Below are 17,323 nucleotides of genomic sequence, written 5' to 3' on the forward strand. Positions count from 1 at the left end.
GTCTCTAGCTGCATATGTAGCAGAAGATGGCCTAATCGGCCATCACTGGGAAGAGAGGCCCCTTGGTCTTGTAAACTTTATATGACCCAGCACAGGGGAAGGCCAGGGCCAACTAGTGGGAGTGGGTTGGTGGTTCACAACCATCCATAACGAGATCTGACTCTCTCTTCTCGAGTGTCTGAAGACAGCTACAGTGTACTTACATATAATAAATAAATCTTTTTTAAAAAAGAACTTTACTATCTCAAGAAATTCTGAAATTTAAGTTTATAGTTATACATTTAATTGCTTTAACAATCACATGCTGACATGCTGCTATATATTAGTTCCATTATTTTATTTGACACATAATATAACAGGTTGTTGAAAAAAAGCAAATATTTTTTTTTCTTTTTGAGACAGGGTCTCTCTAATCTTGGCTGTCCTGAATATTGCTATATAGACCAATCTGGCCTTAAACTCACAGAAATCCTCTTACTTCTACCTTCTAGGATTAAAGGCATGTGCCATGATGCCTGGCATAAAAGAAAGGACATATATTTCTAACATACCAATTGATACATAGAGAATATTGAGCAAAACTAAACTGTATAAAAATAATCTGAAATTCTATCATTTGGTGGCAACCACTACTAATATATCATTTCAGGTTAATGTTATTTATTCATAAAATAAAGGAAATAAACTGGAGGGATGGTATACTATGAATGAAAAGATAGTAAATAATATAGACTGCAATGGATAATTATTACTGTGGACAAAATGCCATGCCAATGTGGGTAGACCTCACCCCTAGATGAAGAGGTACATGTAATCAATGGCTATTGAGGCAGGGAGAATAAATTTCTCTAGAGATAAGCATATATGAGTAACACTACATGTACTCAGAAGATTGTATACATATGTGTATAGATATAATCATAATAATAATAAAAAAGATGTTTCAAATTTGACTAGGTGGCACTGGAGGGGTTGGAGAGGAAGGAAGGGGCAGAAATAATAAAAATGAAATACTTCTCTATAAAATTTAAAAAAATAAAAAACAATAAATTTAAAAAAACAGTAATAAGATACATACTGTTATGCTAAATATAATGATAAAATCAGAGAGATGGTATTCTTTAGAAGATAAGATTTACAGAGTACTTATAAAGTGGGCAAGTACATGAGTATCTAGGGACCACTCCAAAGAAAGAAAATAGGAGGAGAAAAATCAGACATAAGACATAGAAAACTGAGATAGGAAGAATAGGAGGAAGAGAAGGGGGAGGAGGAGAAGGAAGAAGAAAAGGAGAAGGAGAATGATAGGAATTTATCAGTAGCTAAAACAGTACAAAGGAAAAGCAAATAATAGTATATGTAGTCAAGGCAAGCTTAGAGTCTAAAAATGTCTAAAGTCTTGTGGATCACGAAAAGACTTGCTGCTTCTAACTTGTAGGGCTCTGAGTACTAGTGATACGACTTAACTTCTATTGTACAATCATCTGTATAATATGTAGAATCTAGATTAGGACAACGGAGAGTTCAGAGATGAAAATCAAAGAGAATTCTAGTTCAATAATCTAGCCACAGATGTTAGTGGCTCTAAACAGCATAGTACAGATGTAATTCATGAGAATGTTAAAGATTCTGATTGTATTTTTCAGAGTAGAACAAATATGACATGGGAACAGATTAGACTAATGGAACAGGAAAAGTATAAACATTAATTACAATCATGAGATCATCCTATGTTTAGATGTTATTGTAGTTAGGATGTTTTGTGTCTCCACAAAGATCCACATATTAAAGGTTTGGTTTACAGGGTAGGTTATTAAAGATGATGAAATCTTTCTGAGGGCCATCAGGGGAAGTCTAGGGACTACTGAGGGTATGCCTTCAAGGGACTGTACCCACCTCCACTGTGCTTATGTGTTTTCCTGCAGGATGATTTTAGCTTTTATGCAAACATACTTCAGACATGATTCATTTTTTTATGCCAGCATACTTCTGCCTTTATTATTTATAGCATGGAGTCATATAGACAAGGAGTAGTTGCAGAGCTTGTACTATAGATTCCAACTATATTGCTGTTATTGTGAGCTAAATAAACCCTCTTTACTTCATAAGTAATATCTTTAAGGCATTTCATTTGTGACCAAAAAATGACTTACACAGATGGGGAAAGCTTCAGTGGAATTAAATTTAAATAGGAAAATGAATTAAACTTTGAGTATGGTGAGTTTGAGACATCTAGTAGACATTCATGCAATGATGCTAAGTACACAGTTGAATAAGCAAATATACAGCTATAAGATGGGCACAAGATGAGGAGATTTGAGTTAATCAACCTACAGGCGAATTCAAAAGCACAATGTCAAATGACGTAAATAAGCACGAGTGAGATTATCAAAATCCAAGACAATACAGTAAGAGCAGGCCTCAAAACACTCTAACCTTAACTAATGAAACATGATAACCTTAACTAATGAAAATTTTAATTCAAAGTTTTAACTCAATGCAGTATGAGCACGCCTTCTGCTAGATCCCTATAAATAAGTGACTTGTTACTAAAATAGCACATAATAAATATAAGCAACTTCATTTAAAAGTATTATTTTTTATCTACATGTAAAAGTCTAATAAAAATTTTTGGTTTTCTCTTAAGAAAAACAGAACAGTACAAGTAAAACTTCAGCTTAGTTTTGTTAAGAGCAAGGGCTTTTAAGATATTAAGGCCTTTTACTACCAAGATCTGGTCAAAGTAATATATGGACAACCTATTTTACATCACGTACCAAGGTGAAACAAACAAACAAAAAAAATCACTGAAACTAAAAATATAAAATCTTCGTAATATTAAAACTACACACACACATATTAAATCTGGCATAAATCTTAAATTAAATATTAACAGAGTATGCCAGTATTCATGTTAGAACTTGTTTATATCCTGATTAACAGGTATTAACTAGTGTGCAGGCAGGCATTTGCCAGTTTAATCCCTTCTTCACATATACACATAAGATGTCTTATTCTGGATTTGAAGAACCTTCATCATGTTTTTTTAAATTTATTTCTAAAGGCACAGGTTTATATAAAAAGGAAACAAATTAAACATATTTGTCTGCAGAAGAGAAACAAAGCTCTATGAGAGCGTTCTTTCTGTTGCCATTCTTCCTGCTTTTATCCATATAACATATGTCCATGTAAAATATCATATCTCCATAATACAAATAAGAAAATTCTCAGCTTTATTAACCTGTCAGAGAGCTTATCATTATTCTCACCTGTATGGAAGTAATAGAAGCTGAATGTCCCTGAAGGACAGCAACTGGTGCACAAGTTCGAAGACACCATACTCTCACAACTTTATCACAGCTGCCTGCAGCAATGAGAGTATTTTCATAATTAACAGCCATGTCAGAGATTTCAGCAGAGTGCCCTCGCAGTGTGGCAAGGAGGCGTCCATCATCTGTTGCCCAGATTTTTACCAAACAGTCATCTGAACCCTACAAGGACACAAAAGACAGACTTAATAATGAAAGAGAAATGCACCATTTATAGCAAGAAGGGAAAAAATACAAAGAAGTAATTTTATTAAGGAAAAATATAATGTAGACTCATTACAAAAATATAAGAATTGTCTAAATGACAGAACTGACTCAGTATTATACAAACTAACAGTAGCATTTGTGCCAAAGTCTTCAAACTAATAATCCTAAAGACACTTAAAATATTTTATGATTATTTTTAAAAGATTAGCTATTAAGAATTTCTGCCATTGCTCTTTTCTATATGCCTAGCAGGCATGGCTTAATTGTCTTGATAGTTTTTCTACAACTATTTCAAAGTTTGGTCTATCATGTACACTGATTTCTTTGGAAACCTGAGGCCATTAATAATCCCAAGTAAAAAACTTTTTGCTGTTTTTCCCTTTAAGAATTCCAAGTGAGCTTCAAATATAGAAGAATGAATTTTATTTGAATATGGTAAAATAATTATCTATTTATTAAAAGATGACATGCACCATTGTCAAGTCATCATAGCTAGGGACATAAATCATCAGCTGACAAACCTATAATACAATCTAAGGAGTTATAATTTCTCAAACTATAAAGCACTTCCTTTGTTGTAGGATATAAATAGAAAATTAAAATTTGCTACTTCTCTCACCTCTGCATTAATAGCAATGAAGCAATCACATTCATATTTTTAGACATATTAATATACTATAGATTTTACACAAAAGCAAAGAACATGAATTAGCAAGTAAAACTTAAAATTGGGAAATTTTAAAAATAACCAGCCCTAAAATCAAAGAAATATGTATATAGCAAGTGTAATCTTCAGCAATGTACAGTTTAGTTCAACCGTTTAATCCTGAAGGTTATGTAATCACTAAAGCCAAACTTGAAGCAAATATAAATGGAAAAATGTCTTTTAATAAATGCCTGCTAAACTGAATAAAACAGTTTATTTGTTTCATCTAAACAAACCATCTTGATTTTACATAGACTTCTAAAGACCTAATTTTTTAAATTAAATTTCCCAAATGATAGTGGCAACCATAGAACACCTTCCATTTATATAAAATGAGAGATTATTTTCAATGTTAACCCAACTCTTTTGTATCAGTATGTCTAAATAGAGTAAGTTACTTATAAAGCATAATATATTGGATAGCATGGAGTCTGGCCTCAGTTGTAAATGTGTAATGTTACATATCATAAATTTTTAACTCACTGTAAAAATTCGCCTCCCGCTTCGATCAAAGGCTACACAGTAGACAGAAGATAAGTGTCCCAGAATTCTCTTATGCATCTTAATGTGCTGGTAAGCAGATGAGGGGAAAACATGGCTGAAGCGACTACATCCGGTTAATTGCCTGGCTGAGGTGATATTCACTGCAAATAAAATCAAATAGGAGAATACACCTTAAAATCAGAAAGTGAAGCTTACTGTAAGCAATTATGACTATTAAAATGAGACAAAATGTTATAGCTGACATACTAATTTTACATAATGAGATGTCTAAATTTTCTTATACATTTCATTATTTTCTAAATTCAAGAGTACTAATAATACTGTACTGTTAGGTCTTGGAGAGCTGATACTGTTTGACTTCCTACAATTTATCAAGCACATTCTCTTTTTCTCATTCTATGATACTACACAGGTGTTAAGCAGTGAGTAAGCGAGCAAGAGAGACAGACAGACAGACAGAAGAAATAAAAAAGAAAAAAAGAAATCCCTTTGAGCTTTGTTCATCAGTTCTCAACTTTTGGATTCTACCTATAGAGTTTTACCCACAAGTTCTTATCACTGAACTTTTTTTTTTTCTTTATTTACATTTCAAATGCTATCCCGTAAGTTTCCTATTTGAGGCTTTATTTATGTGATCATCTTAAATCTTGCCCCCCCCAGCATTTAAATGAATAAATAAATAAATAAATATGTAATTTTTTTAAAAAGCCATGAAGAATGTATGTGATCATCTTAAATCTTGCCCCCCCCAAATAAATGGATAAATGAATGAATAAATAAATAAATATGTAAAATTTTTTAAAAAGTCATGAAGAATGTAACAGAAGCCGAACAATTCAACAAATAACACCTAGATTCTGGTCACTTCTAAAATAGAGATCTTGGTTCTAATGTAAGGATTCTCAACCGTGTGTGTGTGTGTGTGTGTGTGTGTGTGTGTGTGTGCATGTGTGTGTGTGTGTAAGTCTTTCTGATCTTTGTTACACAGTAAAAATACTGAGTAACCCACATGGTTATTTTAATCGTAACTTAGAATCTCTGTATATTGAAATTTACCCTGCGGTGAAAAGGCATTTTACCACCGTGCAAACACTGGATGGAACAAACAGTATCATGTCTATGTTCAAGCACTACAAAATGAAGGCAAGAGTTCAGTTTCAGCTAGATTGGTATTAATTAGAACGATGCCACAATAAAAATATGAAACCCTTAGTGCTCCACTCTATTCGGAGCTCTGAAGTCTACCTTTCAGGAAAAGTTACAAGTAGTGGCCACTTTAAACTGGTAAAATCACAAAAACATTAATGATGAATGTCATAGCAGAAAACTCTGAAAGCAAATCCTTAGAACATATTAAGAGATGAGCACTTAAATATTGTAAGACAATGAATAAATGAATAAAGGTTAAAAATAACAATAAGTGAGTAAGAACAAATTCTAGGAAAGAAGTACTTTTTAGTAGCCATTCCCTATCCCACCAAACAGTCATTTCTCCAACTCTAAGACAAGACTGAGTAGGCCTGCTGCTTTCCCAAGCAAACATTTCCTAATGCTTTGAGATTTTTAATGCTGATTCAAAAACTTTATTTTGTGGTTTTTACTTTTTAGGTTTTGGGTTGTTAGTTCTGTTTTTTCTTTTCTTTTTTCTTTTTCTTTTTCTTTTTTTTTTTCCAGAGGCACAGAGGAAAGTTACGTTGTTTTAAGTGTATGGTTTTCACAACTGAGGAACAACTGACACTTTGGGCTAGATATTTCTATGTGACAGGGATGGGTCTGTTCATTGTAGGGTGTTAGCAGCAACCTTAGCCTCTACCCACTAGACACTAATAGCATTACCAGCACTGAGTGTGACAAGCAAAAATAGCTCCCCACATGCTAAATTTGGCTTGGGGGTCAGAGAAACACCTCTGTTGGAAAAAAAATTACTGCTTCCAGGACAAATATAAGTACTAAAAAATTAGCGGCATGAAATTTAAATAAACAAACAAAAAACCCCAATCAAACAAAAACTTTGAGGATCAGGTGGAGATAGAAACAAATTGCCAATCAGTGAACCCAGACATCTCTCCATTTATGTATACACTCTTTGGTTTATATAATCAGTTTAAAACATCATGTTTCAGCCTTCAATCAAAGAGAGTTTTCATTTTCTTAGTTTATTGTTATATATGGTATTGTTTGATACTGTAAATAGGATTGTTTTCATAATTTCGCTTTCAACTAGTCCATCATTAGGGTATAGAAAAAACATCAGAGGTTTTCATGTTTTGCTTGTGTAACCGGGAAACATGACTGAAATCATATTATCAGGTTCAATGCTTTTTGATGCAGTTTTTTCGGGGGGCGGGGTGTGCTCAACAACTATGTCATTTTCTCTTCATAAATAGATTTTTTTTTTTACTTTTCCAATCAATTTGACAAGAATATCCAATATTCAGGCAGACAGACGTAGATAGAGAAGGGATCCTTGTTTTGTTACTAATCCAAAATGAAAAACCAGTTTTCACCAACATGTATATTAGCCATGGGTTTGAAATATATGGCTTTTGCTGCACTGGCATATTATATTAACTAATACTGTTATCACCAATGGATGGTGAATTATCGCGCTTTTCTGTACTATTAGAGATGAGCAAGTACTATATTTTCCCCTTCATTTTATCAATGCTGTATCATGGTCATTAATTTGCCTGTGTTGATATCTTCTTCCATCATAGAAACAAACTATACTTGATTGTGTTTTATGATCTTTCATTGTGCTGTGGAGTGAGGACTGCTAACATTTTGTTTGATTTTTGTTATCTATGTCCATGAAGCATACTGACAGTGTCTTTGATTTTATCATCAAGGTAATGGTAGACTCTTAAGGTAGCTGGAAGCATTATCTCCCTCAATTTTCACAAGTTTGAAAAGTAATTGAATTAGTTCCTCTTTAACAGTTTGATGGAATTCAGCAATGAAGCAATTAGGCGACTTTCAGTTATTAATGAAATTTATTGTTACAATTCAGTTCAGAGTTTGTGCCCCTTCCTGATTGACTTTTTTGTACCTTGTACTTTTTGAGAAATCTCTGCTTCTTCCACGCTATCTAAGCTTTGCTATACAGTTGTTCACTGTCATGTAGACTATCCAATTTGTTGGTGTATAGTTGTTACGAATTTTGCATTACTGTGTCATGAGTTGTAATTTCTCATCTCTGTGTTGAACCTTTCCTCTTTTTTAATTACACTAACTGAGGCTTTGGCAATACCTTTTTAAGCATTAACTTTTAACCGGCCAAAAGCTTGACCTGTTAACATTCTATCATGAATGGAGAGGAACTCATGAGATCCCACCACTCTCTGAGGAGCTATTGGCAGTTAAAAGATACAAGGGGAAAGGGGATTATTTTCATCAATGCACTAGGCATGGCACATTTATCATGCTCCTGTAAATAATCCCTCCCCCATGCTTGTGGCAACACTAATTAAACTCAGCATGTCACAAAGAAAACAAAGCAGAACAAATGTCCAAACACTGCACAAAACATGAAAATAGCAATTGTTGGGAACTTAGAACTGGCAAACATACATTATTTCATAAAATAAACATGGATGAAATCATCAAATAGAAAACTTACAGGCATAAACAACCACTACTAACTTGATCGTCTGTGCTGTTTTTGTAGTCATTTTTTTATTTATTTCTGTTCTTCATCATTTCCAATTCTAACCAGTTTAGAGTTGCTTTTTTATCTTTTTCAGTTCCCTGAGGTATAATAGGTTGTGTAATAGGTGTTAATAGGTATTGCCATAATCTTCTTTCCAAACTACATTAGCAGTATAAGGTAAGTATGGTATGATTATTCCACTTACAGGTGGACTAATTATTATACAAAATGGGTTATTTACATATAAATTATGGGATATCCTGGGGATGAGACTCAGGTCTAATAACAAAATTATTTATAACAAAGTTATTTTGAATATACCATACATATATTTTCTATTGAAAGTCTATTTTGTCTAACATGCATTTACTCCTATTCTGTTTAGGTTTCTCTTTGCAAGGAATATATTTTTGGCTATAAAGCTTATTAGAGTTTGGCTATGAATCTGTAAGCAGTACATAATTGAATCTTTTTTTATGTAGTCACCTACTTGATAATAAACATGATCATAAAGTTCAAAGCTATGTATAGCCATATAAATAACTGTGAAAATTCCAATGACATTTTTCAGAGAAATAGAAAATAATCTCTAATCCAAATGGAAATATAAAATTTCCAAACACTCAAAGGATTTTAGAACAGAAAGACCAAAGCATAAACCTTTATGTTCCCAGATTCAATCCAAATACATTATAAAGCTATTACAAATGGCATGATTCTAGTATAGAAATCATACAATGATCACCATAAAATAGGATGTCCAATAATAAAGATTTAAAATAAATTGGCACTCCATAAATGTTCAAAGATCAAACAATGAAGAAAGGATAAATATGTCATTACAAGTTATTGAAAAAACAGGATATCCACATGCGAAAGAATGATATCATACATACCAAATACAAAAATCAACTTAACATGGTCAAAGAGTTATATATAAGCCCACAAACTATAAAGCCCCTAAAAAAAGTAGTTTGTGTACCACTCCAAAAACATATATAACAAAAAATTAAGAAGAAATGAGATTTCATCAAAATAACAAAACCAAAAACAACCCTATAGCACAGTCCACAACAGAATGAAGAGTTCTCCACAGATTAAGAGAGACTGTGAAAATCACAAATCTGATGAGGCTAGTATCCAAATCACGTAAGGATTACAAGGAATTCAAAGAACTTAACAATAAAACTTTTTTAAACAGAAAATGAACCTGAAGAGACATTTATCAAATGAAGACGTAAAAAATATCAACAATAAGCCGGGCAGTGGTGGCACATGCCTTTAATCCCAGCACTTGGGAGGCAGAGGCAGGTAGATTTCTGAGTTCCAGGCCAGCCTGGTCTACAGAGTGAGTTCCAGGACAGCCAGGGCTACACAGAGAAACCCTGTCTCGAAAAACCAAAAAAAAAAAAACCAACAACAACAAGAAAAAAAATGTTCAGGTCTGTAGGATAAAGGTGCTTGTTGTAATGCTCGAAGATTTGAGTTCAATTTCAAAAATCCATTTAAAAGAAAACACTAATGCCTGAAAATTATCCTTTGACTGATATACATCATGAACACAAACAAGCATGCACTAATTAAGTATTAAGAATATGTGTTAGAGTGAAAATGTAAATTATATTATCGTTTTTCAGAATACTATACAGGTTCCTCAAAATATAAAAAATGAAGTGCTATATAATCCAACAATCTTATTTCTAAAAATCCATATGAAAGAAATGATTTTGTTATGACGAAGATACATCTAGACTACCATGTAGCATATAAAAGTTTCTAATGTAGACTGCCTCAATTATATGGTTAAATAATGTAGAATGTCTCAGGTATATGGTTAAATATCCATAATATATAAAGCAACCTGTTTAAATAAAATACCTAATAAAATAAAAACAATCTTCTTAGGAAGAAAATCACAAAATTGTATGAAGCCACAGTTCCAAATGATCAAACATATATTCAACCAAAGAAACAAAATTTGATTTCAAAATATATTCCAAAGCTACAATAATCAAAACAACACAGCGTTGGCATAAATATAGGCACAGAGAATATAACAGAATTTCAGTGGGCATGGATTTTTTTTTAACCCTAAAACCATAGGAATCAAAAATGACAGTAAACCATTATCTCAAATTTAAAAGAGTTTCTGTACAACAATAAAAAATGACAGCGAAAAACAACCTACAGATTAGGAGAAAATATTGAGAAGCTATTCATATGATACAGGGTTGATAGACAGCATATGAGAACATCCCAAAACTAAGCAGAACACAAATGACAGTTTGTTAGTATTACTAATAACCTAAAGGTAATTTTAAATATATGAAACATGATATGTAAGCCATATCCCAATACGATTTGTTGTTTTCTTTTACTTCTTGCAACGCTGACCATTAAGCCCAGGGCCTTTCACACACTAGTTAAAATCTCTATCACTACCTGAGAACCAAAGCGCCTCTGTGTCATACAAGGACTTGGAGCATTCACTAATTTAGGCATCACTGGAGGAGTGATGCCTAAATCAATCCTTCATGATACTAAGTGACCACCACTGTATTGAGATTAGTAATTGACCAGGCTCAGGGTTAGAGGTTAGGTAGAAGTGGTCCTATTATAAAACGGCCCTTTTAGAGATGAAAATTCTTCATCAATAGTTAGAGATAGACACACAAGTGGTAAACTGTATAGAACTTCAGGTTGCTTACACATACATACACACAAATAAGTACAAAGGAAGCCATTTGACATTGCCATAGGCAACCTGTTCAGTTTTCAACTAAATTTCTCCCAGTTTATTATACTGATATCCATTACCCCTAGCGATTCCTTTAGCTTCTGCAATTTCAGCTCATCAATATCATACTTAACATCGAAGGCAGTCTAAAATCACTTGCCTTTTCATAAAATCTCACTTCAAGGAGATATAGGGGATAGAAAAAAAGGAAAGGAGATGATGGTGGTGGCACATGTCCTTAATAGCATTTGGGAGCTCTGTTGAGTTCCAGGCCAGCCTGGTCTACAAAGTGAGTTCCAGAATAGCCAAGACTACACAGAGAAATCCCATCTCAAAAAAAAAAAAAAAAAAAAAAGGTTTCATAAAACGGTTTCATCATGATTTCACTTTCCACGTTTAAAAAGCAACTACTGTGGGCCTAAAAAGACACATATATATTTAATTTTAGTCAATCTTATTTTTAACACTCCAGATTTTATCCTGCTCCTTCTTCACCCTCTGACCTTTCTACAGCCCATACCTCCTCCCCCCACCCGGATGTCCCCACCCCCACCCCACCAGGATGTCCCCACCTCCCCACCCCCTACCCCACCAGACCTCCCCACTCCCTGGTCTACATCTTATCTCCATCTGCCAGACAATTAACACAATTACCAGAGATCCTGGCTTCTGCTAAATTGGCTTCCAGTGGGAAGCAGGCTGAGACCCAAAGACTCAAAGACTATTCCACAAAGACCACAGCAGAGCTGCTAGACCACAAACTAGTGTATTCATTTTTTAGTTTATATTAAAAATTCCCACAGGTGTGGAACCTTGAAGTGTCAACTACAAAATGTTTCTAGCCCATCCCCCTCAACAGATTTTCAACTCACCAGATCAAGAACTGCCAAAAAAGGCTTCAAAATAACATGAATGACAAATTGTGACCTGTGTTTATTTAAAAGATGTACTTTATTTAAACTCCACTTTAAAATAGTTAAAAGCTATCCAGGACTGAACGAATCAATCGGTGAGAACTGAAAAATACAACAAAAGCCCCCCAAATCAATCAAACTTGGAAGGACAGACACAGATAAAGCCAGCGGCAAGTTACCAGGAAACACTGCTTTCCCTAAGGTAATATAGTAGTTCTAAAATATCATTAACTACTCTCCACTCCTTGACCATTATTTATTTCTTACCAATCACACACCCAGACCTGTTTGCTATTTTCATTTCCTACAAGGGAGAAATATCTAACTTCTAAACTGCTTTTGCTTAATAACACCCAATCCCCAGATAATTCTCCATTTTCCTAATTTGCCTCAGAAAACAATTTAGAACAGTTCTGGCTTCCTTTAAACCCCGAGAATTCTTTAGTTTAAGCCAAATGTTATTAACCTGGCCCATGTCTCAAAGGCCTTCCATGCTTCCAAAAGTTTACTCCCTCACTCTGTGAAAACAATAAATCTGATTTGGTTAGATTACAGGGTAACATGCGGTGGTCTTTTCTTAGTACACTTTACATAGTAAACTTAATTGAATTACCCTATAACGTTCAGTTGTTTAGAATGACAAAGCTCCTAACCCAAATAAAACTTCTGAGCCTAAAACAAAACCATAAAAAAAGAAAGAACTCCTTGAATACTGATATGTATTATTTGAGGAAAATATTGTCTCTGCTGGAAGAGAGTTTATTATCAAACTAGCATCAAAAAAACAAAACAAACAAAAAGCCCCATAAAACAGAAGTGTACAATATGGCAATAATATCTGATGTTTCCCCATGAGTCAAATAATTCTTCCGCCCTTGACAGTAGGATAATAGGTTCATGAAATCCTTCTGTAGTTTTCTAATTTTTAAATTTCAAATGCCCTTAAATTGTATAGGAATAGAATGCTTCTAATTTTCTTAAATGACATTGAAAGAGGAACCATTCTTTTCTCTTTTACAAATATGTCACTTGGCTAGTGTTTATTTTTTGTTTAATCAGCAAAGAGTACCTATTTACAACCTTCTGAGTATTAAATGCAGTAAGCACAGCAGTTCCCATAAATACAAAGGAGCAAAACTTACTAAGAAACTGTCCTATCAACAACCTTGGAAAGGCTGGTGGGACATCAAAGCGAGTAAGGGCACTTGCCACCAAGCCTGACTCACACACTGAGTCCAACACCAGGGACCCATATAGTGGAAGTTATTGTCTTTCTCCACACATGTCCCATGGTGTGTGGGTAAGTATGGGAGCATACCCTCACCACCACCCCCCACACACACTAAAATAATCAATTCTCTAGCCTACACTGAGCTACAAAGTGAATCTCTCTTGAAATGTTTAAAAGACAAAGAAAACCAGCCACCACACCCCCCCCCCTGGAAACAGTAAACTAGTGCTGTATTCAGTACTAGAGAAAGTCTGTAATGTAAGTAAGGCTCCAAGTTCCATCTGGAGCATTGGAAAAAACAAAAACAGAAAACAAACAAATAAGCACGGCCAGTACCAGCAGCGATGACAAAAGGAAAAAAAAAAACCAGAAAAAAAAAAACCCCACATAAAATTTGACATCAACTCTACAGCTGCAAAGGAGAGTATGAAGCTTGAGGAAATGTTCTGAAGAAGAGCTTTAACAAGGTAAATTAAAATCCACTGCATTTGAAAGGTATTAAGATAGGAATAAAAATAAACTTGAATTAAATCCAGAAAGTATAACAAATACATAAAATTACAGAATAATTTTTTCATGAATTTAATGTTACTGTGGCGCAAATTATGTCTGTAAAACCTTAATTCCTCAAACTAAAAGCTTATAGTTTTCAAAGCAGATGACAATTCCAGCCCACAGTTCTCATCTCAAATTAGATAATATTAGTTAATACAATAGGCTTACTAGCTAATGGCCATATATTCTATGATTGTTTGGATAATACCAAGTTACTGAAAAAACAAACAGCTAATGGCCATACATTCTATGATTGTTTGGATAATACCAATACCAAGTTACTGAAAAAACAAACAACAAATAAACAAACCAACCAACTAACCCTAATCACCATTTCCAGCTTTGCTCAGTCTTTTAGTTAGACTCTCTGCAAGTTCTTTAATGTAATGTAAGTGAGACTATAAACATTGGTTTGTTTTGTTTTGTTTTTTAAGACACGGTTTCTATGTAGCCCTGGCTGTCTTGGAACTCTCTTGGGTTTGGTGGGGTTTTATGGTGTTGGTTATTTGTGGGTATCTGTTTGTTTGTTTTTTTGGGTTTTCATTGTTGTTTCATGACAGGGTATCTCTGTAATAACAAGCCCTAGCTGTCCTATAAACAGCTTCAAATTCAAGAGATCAGCCTGCCTCTGAGTGCTAGAATTAAAGGCATGAGCTACCTACCCACCACTGCGTGTTAGGATTAAAGGCATGAACTATACCCCCTTGAATTGCTGTCTTGGAAAATTTAAATCAGTGGTTCTCAACCTGTGGGTCCCAACACTTTTGGTGGTTGTATATTCAACATCCTGCATTTCTGATACTTATACTGATTCATAACAGTAGCAAAGAAAATAAACTACATTAAAGGGACAAAGCATTAAGAAGGTGGAGAACCACTGCCCTAAATAGACCACACTGGCCTTGAACTCTGTTCTTCCTACTTATGCCTCCCCAGTGCTGGCATTAAAGGCCTGTTAATTCCACCACAACCAGCTTGCATTTGCATTTCTCTTCTTACCCTCTTAATCCTCCTCAGAATACACTTTTCTCCAGTTTAACAAACCTGACTCTTGTTTTATCACTTCCTTTGTTAAACTATAAAGTTCTGTCTCTATAATGTACTTAATTAAATGTATAGAGCAAAAATAAAAGGACTAAAATATTTCATATATGTATATTAGAAATACTAATGTTCAGAATAGAATTAGAGAAATTATTTTCATTATATTTTATATCATGAAGATGAGCATAGAAATCTATTTTCTTTTTCAAAGATACTAAAACTTGTAGGTTGTATTTAGGAATGTATATATACCCATAACAACTAATGTAAAAAAAAAAAAGCCATGACTGAAAAGAGAGGAAGGAACGGTATATAGAATAGTTGATGGAGAAAAGAGAAGAAGGAAATGATATAATAATAATATTATAATAATATAATTTCAAAACAAAAAGTAAAAACAGTACTAAAATGACTAATCCTAATATTACTGCAATACTAATTGCAGAAGTGTATGTAAAGGGGTAGAAACTCAGCTGTATAAACAATGCATTTAAAAGGGGTGTTTCAGTTCCTGTGTGGCAGTAATTATAGCACTTCCATCCATTTAATATTTAGTAAGCACTCAATGTAGCTCATACAAAAGATAGAGTTTATAGTTCAGTTGTAATTACTTGCAGGTGTGACAAATATCTCTCCCTGTTCTCCAGATACAGAAAAGCTAGGACTAGGGAAGCAACTTACGCCTATCTAAGTACAAATGGGAGGGAAAGTAAATGGAGGGAGGCGCCCAACAAAGAATAAAGTCTGGCAGAAAATAATCCAAGGACAAGAGATAGGAACACCAGAAAATTAGGGAGGAATGACAAATGCTTCTGACAGAAACTCAGTCAGCTCCTCACAATAAAAACAGTTAAGTTTTTTCTTTAAATCTGTATTTATATATTAAAAAGAGACAGATTTCCCACCTCCAAGTGAGTTCTGGCATTAACTAACTATGACACATGCAATGGCCAGTAAGTCAAGAGACAATCAATGCTAAATGGAAGCCTATGTCAACTTGTAAATAATAATTTGGCTTTAGAATGAATGCAAGTCTCCTAATGTGTACACAATGTAAATTAAAGACATGCTATGTAAATTATAGCATCTAACTGGAAGTTAATAGGACTGGAGATAAAAGTAGTGACAAACATTTAAAAATAGATTGTTAATGCATCACACCTTTGACTCAGCCTAGAAATATACAAGCATGCTTATGTGTTCTTGAGGAAAAGTGTCAATATGTAACTAAAGGAGCTAGATCACACCCTTGTCCTTCTAAGGAGAACTGCATGACAACTGTTGTGATAGGAAAATGTAAGAATCTCCAACCTTTTCGTCATGATGGATAATAATTGCTAGTTCTTGAAAGGTGAACTTTTAATACGACTTATTGAATGACAAACTAGCTCAGCAGGCCTTTGTTTCCATGAAAAGTTTAAGTCTTAACTATCAGTTCCCATGACATACATTAATCTTTAAAAGGAAGAAGAAATAACATTTAGTGGTAACAGGGTAAGACCCCAAGCAATACCACAAATATTGCATATGCCCCAGTATTTAAGTCATATTTAGTATTAATAGTATTTGAGATTGGTTCAAATTTCTTCCTGATTTAGTGTTGGGACAATGAAAATCCAATTAGATTAGACAAGCATCCAGCTAATGAAATAGCACTACTAAAGTGTAAACAAAAATACAAATCTTATAGTCACCTCTTTTTTAGATTTCCTTTTATTTGTATGGGTATATTTTCTATGTCTGTCTGTGCAACATTTGTATGTATGCCTGGTGCCTCTGGAAGACCGGAGGAGAAGGGTGTCTCATCCTCTGCAACCAACAGTTAGAACGGTGATGAGTTACCACTGGGTGCTGGGAACCAAACTGCTGCTAGAGCAGCAGGTACTCTTAACCACTGAGCCATCTCTCCAGTCATATTTTAGTCTTATATATTATATTCATATTTTTCTCTTTTTCTAGAGAAATTTAGAGATTCACCCTGGATTAAAGTGAACACACATCTAACTACAGTATTATATTAACTTCCAAATTCCTTCAATTCCATCTCATTAAATTATTAAGCATCATTACTTATTAACTGTTCAGAGGGGAACATGACAATAAACACTATAGCTTGTTTTAGAGTACAGGTGAGTTCAGAATTTTTATTTTTTTCAATTTCTTTATGTGTATGAGCCTTTTTCTGCTGTGCACAATATGCATGGCTTTGTCTCCACAGAGGCCTGAAAATGACGTTAGATCCCCTGGAATTGAAGCTGTCCTGTGGGTAATAGGAATTGAACCTGGGTCCCTTTAAAAGAACAAGTGCCCTGAAGCACTCAAACAGCCTGGTATGCCTATGATCTCAGCACTTGACAGCGGCAGTAAGAGGATCAGGGATTTACAGTTGCCTTCCTCCATTTGTAAGTTCTGTATATATATATATATATATATATATATATATATAT

The 17,323-nt window shown here is 34.0% G+C and overlaps 1 protein-coding gene across 1 annotated transcript in view; it reads right to left on the reverse strand.

Annotated features, from left to right (window-relative positions):
* Brwd3 (bromodomain and WD repeat domain containing 3) overlaps positions 1-17,323 on the reverse strand; it is an 85,662-nt gene that overhangs the window by 51,878 nt on the left and 16,461 nt on the right. The window contains exons 7-8 of the mRNA XM_021187306.2: positions 4,726-4,886; positions 3,270-3,491 (exon numbers count right to left, since the gene is read on the reverse strand). Coding sequence (XP_021042965.1) covers positions 3,270-3,491; positions 4,726-4,886 — 383 coding nt within the window. The remainder of the gene's footprint in view (positions 1-3,269; positions 3,492-4,725; positions 4,887-17,323) is intronic.

The sequence above is a fragment of the Mus pahari genome, chromosome X, assembly GCF_900095145.1.
Source record: "Mus pahari chromosome X, PAHARI_EIJ_v1.1, whole genome shotgun sequence".
Lineage (NCBI taxonomy): Eukaryota > Metazoa > Chordata > Mammalia > Rodentia > Muridae > Mus > Mus pahari.